Source organism: Apodemus sylvaticus, chromosome 15, assembly GCF_947179515.1.
Source record: "Apodemus sylvaticus chromosome 15, mApoSyl1.1, whole genome shotgun sequence".
NCBI classification, from domain to species: domain Eukaryota; kingdom Metazoa; phylum Chordata; class Mammalia; order Rodentia; family Muridae; genus Apodemus; species Apodemus sylvaticus.
The window spans coordinates 69,400,440-69,411,504 of record NC_067486.1 but is presented as its reverse complement, the minus strand read 5'-3'; the positions used below and the strand labels follow the sequence as shown (position 1 = coordinate 69,411,504).

General features: G+C 42.3%; 1 protein-coding gene across 2 annotated transcripts in view; it reads right to left on the bottom strand.

Annotated features, from left to right (window-relative positions):
- Positions 1-11,065, bottom strand: part of Acap2 (ArfGAP with coiled-coil, ankyrin repeat and PH domains 2) — a 109,705-nt gene that overhangs the window by 5,863 nt on the left and 92,777 nt on the right. For both annotated transcript variants that reach the window (XM_052157795.1, XM_052157796.1), the window contains exons 17-22: positions 9,792-9,952; positions 8,826-8,918; positions 7,294-7,481; positions 6,746-6,855; positions 5,257-5,367; positions 3,436-3,497 (exon numbers count right to left, since the gene is read on the bottom strand). In XM_052157795.1, the coding sequence (XP_052013755.1) occupies positions 3,436-3,497; positions 5,257-5,367; positions 6,746-6,855; positions 7,294-7,481; positions 8,826-8,918; positions 9,792-9,952 (725 nt within the window). The remainder of the gene's footprint in view (positions 1-3,435; positions 3,498-5,256; positions 5,368-6,745; positions 6,856-7,293; positions 7,482-8,825; positions 8,919-9,791; positions 9,953-11,065) is intronic.

Sequence of the window (11,065 nt, the reverse complement as noted above, 5' to 3'; positions counted from 1 at the left end):
GTATAACGAGCTGTTTGTCTTTATGATTTTTCTAGTGTTTGATTTTAAATCACCTAGTACATATTATACAAGTACATTTTTAGTAAGACCATTGTACCATGCAAAACTAATTCTAAGACCTTTGATTCACTGGAGTAATAAGCAAGTCCTTGGAGAAGAGCTGCTGCTGTAATCCTCACTGGGTTCACGGACTGCAGACATTTAAGAGTTCATACAATACAAAAGGAAGTTTCTAGTTTCACGCACAAAACTTGGTAAATTCAGTGTTTTAAAGTTAATGCACTATTAGTATGCTACCTTCCTTAGACCTCAAAACGTGTCGTCAAAAGCGACAGCCGTGATTTACTAAAAATAGCCAACACAAAGTGAACTTCATTATCTAAACTTTAAGGAGAATTTTAATCACTTGAAAAATTACCCAAGGCAAATCTAAGTTGTCTGAACTAGAACACATAAACAAGATTCTGGGACACACTATCCTAGAATCTTCCTATTAATACACCGAACAGCTCACTACAAAAATCAGCTAAGCATATTATTTAAATTACTTAACCACATTTTTTCCCATTCAGAAAGTTCAAATGTTGTATGTGCCTGAACAATTCTGAAGTTTTAAAATATATACTTCTGTGTTTCCACTGACAGTTTAAAATCACTTTTGGTTTTTGGTATTCAGAATATTCATCATGACAGTGGTTAGCCTGACTGAGAGGATTCGGTGACCTCACTACTGAAAAGAATGTTCTCAAAAGGATGTGACCACAGGCATCATCCTGCCCCACCAGTTGGGAGCAGTTTCCTTCTACAAATGATTGGACAGGTTCCAGAAGCTACACACTTCCATGACCAGAAGTGGCTCCCTAATGCCGTGACTGGCTGAGAACCTGCCGACCGAGACCCTCAGAGACCCACCACTGACAGCAAGGTACACTGTCACCGCTCGCCTGGCCAGGCCTCCTAAGAGTTCTTCCACCTTCCCGGAGACACTGCATGCTCTTTATACTACCGTCCGTGAGCACTGGGCATCCACGGGTTTGTAGATACGAAAGTTTAGAAATGGGGTTTCTTAGAGATAAGTCCATGATTGCTAAGCATTCTGAGTCCTTTAAATAATAGGCTTGTCACTACCAATAGACTGACAATTCCAGTACCTATGAACCGCCCAGAGCTCTGATGGTTTTCCTTTCTATGGCTAAGAAGCAGTCAGGCAAAGCCTGCAGGCTAGGAGCAGCTGTTGGAGCCAAGCACCTCTGCTGTGCTGAGAAGGACTCAGAAGGGACAAGAAGAACCAGAGAGCTCAGGCGCTCGCCACACGCCCTGCGCACACACCGAGTACTCACCTTTTAACACTGGGCCCTAAAACCGAGCTTCAAATCGAATTCTTTTCAAGATATTTCTCAAATAGTTTCTTTTAATCTTACTTTTAACCTGGCATTGCTGGCAGAATTGATACTTTTTAACTTCTTAATTAAAATTTGAAGATGGTCCAAAAAACATTTTAAAGTTAGGCCTGTTTTCAGGTTTTCATTAAATTTGAAAAAGAAATATTTTCCTATGGATACCTGGAAGTTCCTAGACTTAAAACTGCACATGGACAACAATGAAAAGCATCTGAGCACTCCTGGATGGCACTGAAGAAATTCAAGCCAACAGGAAGGTCCTGCCCTTGCAAGTTCCCACCTGCAGAGCAAGGGAACCACTGACTGCTGACCTCTGACCTTTGACCTCTGACTCACCAGCTGGACAGGCATAGTGAAGCACCTTTAGGAAGGTGTAGCTGGCTTAACAGTTACCTTTACAATTTCAGGAAAATACAAATGTAACAACTTACAACCTTGCAGCTCACTGCTGCCTTACAAATGTCATTTTCTTTGATCCATCTTTATTCAAAGTGCTTAAATGCAAAGGCCTCAGAAGTGGCCTTGTAATACTATCATTTAAAGATATGTTACAAAATTAGAACTTATTTAAGAGCTAACATCCAACTCTGAAACAAATGTGTGAAATCAGAGTTGGTGCTGAGTCTGACCCGTCTTAGCACACCCACGTCTGTCTCCGAGCACCCTGACCTGCAGTACCGTGAGTCATAGGATAAAGTAAACCCCCAGGTCAGAAGTGTCCACATGACCCAGGCTCTTCTTCTTCCTTATTACAGCAGGCCAAAATTACATAGTAAGTACAGTCCTCTGAGGAGAAAAAAAAATGGCCTCATACTGACACAGTTATAGATCACCGTATCTCATACTGACACAGTTAGAGATTACTGTATGTCATACTGACACAGTTAAGAGATTACCATAGTTAAACTAAGTGGCTGAAGACAACAGAAAATACAGAAATTTCAGAATATGCTTCAGCAGGAATGAGAGATGATATCACCAGGCCACTTAAAAATAATAATATAAATATTCACTTTCATAAGACAAATATATTTTTATAAAACAAATATGCTCATTGCAAAGTGCATAAGTCTCTGTAGGTGCTGGAGTCATGAGTTCCTGAATGGTTAGCAATACGTGTATGAATATGAAGCACATTAGAGACGCACGCACTCAGATCGCGGACTGGAATGCGTGTCGTTTCTGGTGCAGACAGCTAAGGAGCATGTGCCCCCCAAACAGAAGGTTTATCAGCTTCTCTCCCTTCTCACACCATGACCCACAGGTGACGATCACTTAACAGAAACACTGAGGTGATCATGAATTGACATTTTTCTAATAAGTCTACCTCGCCATCAGGTTCACAAAACACTGTTCTAAATGCATCTACTTACCCCAGCATATAGGGCACAATTGCCTGGGGCAAAGCTATGGATAAACTTCAGCCTCTGAAACTAAGTCTATGCCCATTGTGGACTTTCAACTTACTGGTAAGATTTTACTTTAAATCTTCAACTCATTCTTAGATGGAATACAAAAGGCATCAATAAACCTTTTCTTGGTATTTTCCATACTAACCTTTTATATACAAAACACATGGTGATTTGTTTTTGTTCCCTGAACACAATGTATAGAAATTCCCTGAATAACAAAAAGAAAAGCATTTTGTTCTATTCACTGGACACGAGAATCCTTTTGGAAGCTGCTTTCTGCTGCAGTCCAGTAGAGCCTGTTGGCCAGCGTTCTCCTTGGACACTCGTGGAAGACATCTGTACAGCAGACAAGGGCTCCAGCAGCCAGAGCTGACTGGACACAGTAAGTGCGAGCGTACTGAGATAGAAACAGGAGTCTGTGGAAAGGCCTAGGATTAGCCACTCGGGAATTCAGGAAGTACAGTACAGAAGTTAACAGCTCACAATTTACAAGTACATTATAAAACCTCTATAATATCACATCAGTTAGCTAAGGAACTATGAGTCTTCCAATTGTAAACTGATAAATTCCTGAATGCACTTTTTATACTGCATTTCAGTATGATTGTTAGTAGAATATTGACCTGGCTGTCCATAAAGGCCTTCTGATTCCCGCATCTCCTCATTCATTCTTGCTAAGCGTAACCTAGAATGGAAGAAGAAGAGGAGCTCTTAGAGGAAGTCACACGAGTTCGCAAGGGCAGTCAGGACATGCACCAGTACAGTTAACTCTTTTACTAGCTTCTGTCATGTAAAACTTAGAGCATTGGACCAGCGATCCAGGACAAAGACCACCGTGTCTCACCTTCATTCAAATAATCCGCAGGAGCAAACAAACAGCAGGAGTCTACAACACTTTCCAGTCACCCCGCCTGGCTTCAGAGAATCACTAGTTGCTACAACCCCCTGTGAGATTATAGCCTCTACCCTGGGAAAGCAGCAGCCTGCACAGTCATTAGCTTACCCGGAGTGAGACAGTTATCAACACGACGTAAGCAACTTGTTCCTTCTAAATGATGGAAATATATTTGATATACAACAGCTGTAGTAGGAAATGACTTAACAGTTACCAAAATTTTCCCAAGGTTACTATACTGGTCATACACAGGTAACACTGGATTAAAAATACAAATATTTCCTCTTTTTCTGAAAACAAAACTATGCAACATGGAAGGCATTCTCTGTAGTGGCTGCCTACAGACACTAGGTCCCTCTAGGCTGCCACACTGCCTGCAGCCTCGCCACAGCCCTGGCGCTCGCTCTCCTCGAACGCTCCATCTGGCAACACTGGCGTCTGTCGCTGCCCTTTCCCCTCACCACACTATGAACCACATGAAGCAAGGATGGCGCCTAAGCACTGCTTTGCTCCATGGATTCTCTGAAAGGGCTCTTGACTACTTGGCTTCAACTGTCAACTGAATATGGGCCAGAGTTATCCGGGAGAATCTCAAGTTGGGCACTGTCTGGCTCAGACTGGCCTGGGTGCATGTTTGTAGGGCATCTTCTTGATTACTAATCGATATAGGTAGCAACAGCCTTCACCGTAAAAATAACCCGCCTGGTCTGAGTCTTACTGGCTAGAGGTTGGACAAGGTGGAACATTGCAAGACCAAATTTTTCAGTGTAAGTGTAAAGCAGCCTTGGGGTTTCTCTGAATGAGAGCATCATGAACAGGTATGTTTCTACTCAAGACGGCAGCGATCACCAAGTCTCTGCTTCTGTTAGCCCAGAATGGAATGATCATGTGACTCAAACCTGCTTCCATCAGCCTCATGAAATGAATTTCAGCTGACAATATCACATTTCTAAAAATAACTCAAACATTCAAAAACACATATTTTGTATTAAAAATAATCATGTGTCCATGTTTAAAACTGCAGTCCCTCCAGCTCAGTGAGCCTCTACTCCGCAATCAATTAAAGTCAAATTACCCACTGCTCCGCCCATCCCAACCCCAGCTCTGTGCTGGACTAAACAGGAAAGAGAGCACTGGGGGCCATCACAGCTTCTGTTTCTGTGCTCTGGCAGTACAGCAGAGGTGGCCAAGAGTCCAGGCATTAGAGCAGAGATTCTGTTGGGAAGTTCCAGCTTTTACATTCATTAATTCCTGAGATTACTGGAGGCTGAGCTTCCTTGTCTAGAGAACGAGAGTAAGAAGAACAATGTCTTCACAGAGTTACTGTGAGACACAAACGAGCCAGTGACCCCAGAGGCCAGCACAGACAGAACAGGAGCTGAAAGCTGCCAGGGCTTGGTGTAATGGCACACGCCTTTAATCTCAGGCAGAGGCAGGGGGATCTCTGTAGTTTAAAACCAGGCTAGCCCACACACCGAGCTCCAGAGCAGCCATGACCATCTGTGTAAGCAACAGGCAGTATGGGAAGTAGGTACAAAGGGACACTTACAGGGTCACTATGTCAGCATTGGCTGCTTCCACAGCTATGCTCAGAGGGTCCTTCCCCTCTTCATCAGTGGCATGTTGATTGGCACCTCGCTTCAGGAATAAGCACACCTGCCTGTTGAAAAGAACAGCATTTCTCAGACAGGATGAAGACAAAAACATCCATTTCACCTCCAAAAATCAAAGGTTCTACTGAACTTAAACAACACTGTATTAGAAACTTCTTAATGCACCCTACAACATTCAATGAACAGACTTCAATAATAAAAGATAACTGAGATCTTTACTAGTCCCAAATATACTGGTCAGTTCGTCTCTGTGCACTAGCCCTACTGGCTAGTTGTATCTTTATAGTCACCATACTGGTTAGCTTGTATCTGCACACTACCTATACTGGTAGTTGTATCTGCACACTAGCCATACTGGTTAGTTATACCTGTATGCTAGCTACACTGGTTAGTTGTATCTGTACACTAATTATACTGGTTAGTTATATCTGTACACTAACTATACTGGTTAGTTTATAACTATACACTAGCTATGCTGGTTAGTTATATCTGTACACTAATTATACTGGTTAGTTATATCTGTACACTAACTATACTGGTTAGTTTATAACTATACACTAGCTATGCTGGTTAGTTATATCTGTACATTAATTATACTGGTTAGTTATATCTGTACACTAACTATACTGGTTAGTTTATAACTATACACTAGCTATGCTGGTTAGTTATATCTGTACACTAAGTATACTGGTTGGTTATTATCTGTACACTAGCTTTACTGGTTAGTTTATTACTGTACATTAACTATACTGGTTAGTTATTATCGTTAACTTGACATAAAATAGAGTCTCCTGGAACGTGGAAACCTTGGTTGAAAGTTGCCTCTCTCAGACTGGCCTGCCTTGACTGCTGACTGGCATGGAAGGGCCCAGCCCACTGTGGATGACATTATTATAGGCAGGAAGGTCTGGACCACCCAAGAAGAAAGCAGCTGAGGTCTTGCTTTAAGAATACGCACTGTTCATCCATCCACCTGTAACTTCCGCCCCAGGGGACCTGACCCCATCAGCTTCCTCAGACACTGCACTGTATACAGACACACACAGACACACAGACACACACACAGTAACTTAAAGATAAGCAAGCTCATTAAGCTGGTAAGCACATTCCTCTGTGGTCTCTGCTTTAGCTGCTGCATCCAGGTTCCTCCTCAAGTTCCTTCCCTGATGAACTGTGGCATGGAAGTATAAGCCAAACAAACCCTTTCCTTGCCCACGGTATTTATGGTCATTGCCGTTTATCACAACAGCAAGCTAGAACACTGATCTTAGTTTTCCTTCTGAATGAGAACCTTTAACTTTCAGATTTCACCATGACATAAGAATGCACTCTTCATAAATTCTATATAATAACTTTAACCTGAGAAAAAATAAAACCAGATTTTGATGTAATTTCTCAAGATGAAAGCTTGCTCCTCTGGCCTACCCTGTGTGTCCTAAGACGGTGGCGTGGTGCAGCGGCCCCCGCCCTTGGACATCTCTTTGGTTCACATTAGCACCATTCTGCAACAGGAACTCACACGTCACCAAAGAGCCCTTGAAAAAAAGAAGATGACAATGTATAAAGACAAATAAGAAAGAACGCTTCTACATGTAAATCACAGAGAAATAAGTTAGATCTGTTTCTTCCAAGAACTAATTAATACAAAATTGCTTACAGTTTCAAGTTCAGCAAAACACACGAGTCCCCCTGCATTCTGAGAATTCTCTTCCAGCTTCCCCTCCCAAGTCAGAAACACAACGCTCAGAAATGAATAGTGAGAGAATTCTTCATTTCTAACCCCTCTTAGAACAGTAACATTAATGATGCTTAGTTTAGAATTTATGATATTTTCTACTTTACCAGATCAACAAAAACCTCAATGCATTAATCCACATCCCTAATATACCCTGAGTACATTAATTCACACCCCTAATACTACCTGAATGCATTAATTCACACCCCTAATATAGCCTGAATGCATTAATTCATACCCCTAAGACGGCCTGAATGAGCGGTGTTGCTTGGTTTTCGTCTGAGTTCGCCCAGTTCACATCTGCACCATGAGCCAAAGCCTCAGCCATTTTGGGAAGGTTTTTTTCGTACGAAGCCCTATAAAGCTGAAGTCCTGGATTAAGATGTTTAGAGTCAAGAAACACAGAAGACTCTTGCCTTTCTCCTTCTGGAAAGCAAAGCACAAATACATTAATTAGAATGTGCTCGTACCACAGGATACAAATATTGTGACAAGTACAGAAAGAGTTTCCAAGAAGCAAGAGTTCTGCTGGGGGAATGGCAGTGACTGGAATAGCAAAGTGAAGATAACTTACAGCTGGCAGCTGTAAACTTAAGAATGGTCGAAAGAGACACCTTCGGGACAGGAAAGTGGCTAGGAGACCTTATAGTGTATGTATGTGTGTATACATGCATATATATAAGTATATATGCATGTATATACACATATCCTCAATTCTGAAAGTTCACACTGTGACATAAGGAATGGTGACTGTTACTCATCTTCACTAATGAGCATATGAGAGATTCACGATTTCTTACATCATTATAGTGTTATCTATACGCTAAAGTCTGAAGTCACAATTGATTAGATTTGAAACTGAACATATATGAGACATTTTATTACACTAACATCTTCATTTCGGAGTGGGTAGGGTAGGTATGAGCATGGAGGCCACACACAGGACAACTTTTGGGAGTTGGCTCTCTCCTCCCACCAAGTGGGTCGCTGGCTTGAAGTCAGGTCAGAGGACTGGCAGCAGGAACCTTTGTCTGCCGAGCCATCTCAGCGGTACCTTTTTAAGTATTTGAGAAATTCTCAATGCCTGCTCTGCTCTATTAGGATCTGCTGTGAAATATAATTCCAGCTACATTTCCTCTTCTAATTAGTAATACTGCAGAAGTATTTTGACATTTCTACACATTTAACCCCTTTGCTGCGTTTCATTCTTATGTTGCCCGACACCATTAATATTTTGGTAATTCTCCTTTAGTAAAACTAAATCTTATTGTAAAAGCTTGGGAAAAGACAATAAAAAACACTGAAGAAATGAGCAATAGGAAAGTATAATGGCAGAGTTATTCTTGGAATAAATACCCTGAACAAAAGGATCACAGAGATTACATACTGAAAGACCCCACACCTCTAAACTAAACAAATGTCACCTTTTACCATCGGACAAAAAGCAGACTGGTGTTTAGGGACTGAGATTCTAATGGTCAGGAGAGGCCAGCTACAGAGGCCAAGAGATGGGGTAATGGGAGCTTCAGCACCACCATGGGGGGGGGGGGCACACAGCACAGCGCGCGCACAGCACCGCGTGCACACATTCAACTGCGCTTCCTCCTCTCCGCAGCAGGAAGGTGGCGAGCAAGGAGGAACCACACCGATGTCAACCTCTGGCCCTCGTGTGAGCATACAGATGCAAACACACCCGTGGAAGAACTGGCATTTGCCACACGCACTTTACAGCAGACTACACCAATCAACACAGGCTCCACCAGGACTCACCAGGCTCATATAAGCTGTTGGCCGACACTGTGGAAGGCAGAGATTCTCGGCCATCATCAGAGCATTGCTGGATCCCACTGTCATTACTTTTGACTATGTTTAAAAAAAAAAAAGGCTAGTGATTAAAGTTCACATCACTTAGAAAACTGTCTCCCACAAGCAACAAGTTAGAAAATGAGCTGGTACATGAAGACATGAACTCAGGCACCACCAGCATGACAAACTTACTGCCATTTGAATCCTTCTGTAACTTAGCTAACTGGAACATAAACAGATCACAAAGCCTGAAAATGCACTGACTTTCAGAGTTCTGACACTTCTCATTACCCCACAAATGCTGGGAGAGTGAAGAGCTTGATTTACTGTATGGCTGTGGTAGTGTGTAACCCTGAGACAATGGGCAACATCTAGAGAAATGGCCGCACCGCACAATGACCACTGGCACAGACTTGGAATGCTCCACAATAGTACTTACTACTACGCAGTTTTGAAGAAGTATCAAAGTAGGAGAAGAGTGAATCTAGCTCATCAGGACAGAAGAGAGACTCCCGCCTGGCCTCGTCGCTATTTACAGCAGCCACTGGGGACATGCAAGTTAGCAAAGCACAAAGCAGGCCGTAAGAAGGGGGGGCAGGAAAAACCGTTACTGAGGAGTGTAGGGAGAACATAGGAGGGAAAACAGTGGTTATAACCAGATCCCCAGGGCTTTAGGCAATCGACTCATAACCCAACTCCCCAGGCTATTAAGCAGCTGTGCTCTACAGAGTACAGGCTGTACCTAGAAATTCGAACCATGGGACTGTCTCAGGTGACAGTCTTAAAGACAAAGAAATCCAGAGTTCCCTTAGAATGCACAGAAGGAAACAGGCTCCTAGTGTTTATAAAACAACAAAAAAACCTACAATGGCCATAATTGTGAGATTAAAAAGGTGTTTTCAGCTCAGGATAATATCGCAGGTAAAATACCTGGGGTGTGGACAGACGCTCGGGCATGGCTCAGCCTCTGGTCCTCACAGCTCTTGGAGATGATCCTTTTCTCCTGCTCAGAAGGTGACAGCAATGTAGAGTATTTATCCACAAATTTCCTCTCCACATACTTGGCTCTGATATATGCCTCCTTCTCCTGTCTGGGAAACAGAAAAATGACAAAATACTCTATTTAGCCCCTTGGCGTGGCTAATCCTGCATGAGTGCCACTAGCTACTGAATCTAACAATAGTTAAAAGTGAACGGGCTGGGCAGTGCCGGGCTGGGCTGGGCAGTGCCGGGCTGGGCTGGGCAGTGCCCTGGGTGCTTAGTGTTGCCAGTACTCATTGCCCTTCCAGAGGACCCGGGTCCCACTCACACCACAACCACCCTAACTCCACAGGATGGAAGATCCTCTTGTAAAGACTTGACATACGTTATACCACATGAGTTCCTTCAAAATAATAGCTAATTTCACAGTCAGATGAAATACAAATAACCCACTGAAAACTCAGTTACATGGCACGCCGTGATTCTATCTGCATGCAGCTATAGCTATACTCTCTTGTGTTTTATATTAGAAACATTACCTACCAGGAAAACTAAAAAGATACACACACACACACACACACACACACACACACACACACACACACACGTATATATACGTGTGTGTGTGTGTGTGTGTGTGTGTAATTAATGTTAATTTAATTTTTACTAGAGATACTAGAGATACTGTTATATCCTGAACAATAACTACTGGTAGTCATAATTTTTCAGATAATAGCTACAATAAAACATATAGTGTTCCAGATTTATAATAGATAAAAAACAATTTTCTCTTATTATATAACCATAAAATACACCTGTTTTGTCCAGTTGTGGTAGCACACACCTTTAGTCCCAGCACTTGGGAGGCAGAGGCAGGTGAATTTCTATGAGTTCAAGGCCAGCCTGGTCTATAGAGTGAGTTCCAGGACACCACGGCTACACAAAGAGAAACCCCTGTCTCAAAAACAACAAACAAACAACCAACAAAATACATGTGCCTGTTCTGTAATTTTCCCTATCTTATTTTAAAATGCTTTGGTCTTTAGTTGAAATAGGAGAGCCCGAGGTCTAATAACTATGCTACACAGCAAATATTAAAAGTAACAAATTACACTGGCCTAGTTCAAATCTCTACATAGGATTATGGCAAATGCAATTCTACTTCTAAAAATGAAGAATCCTCCTGACTAAAGCTGGTGTCTCCCACAGAGATGAAGTCTCCG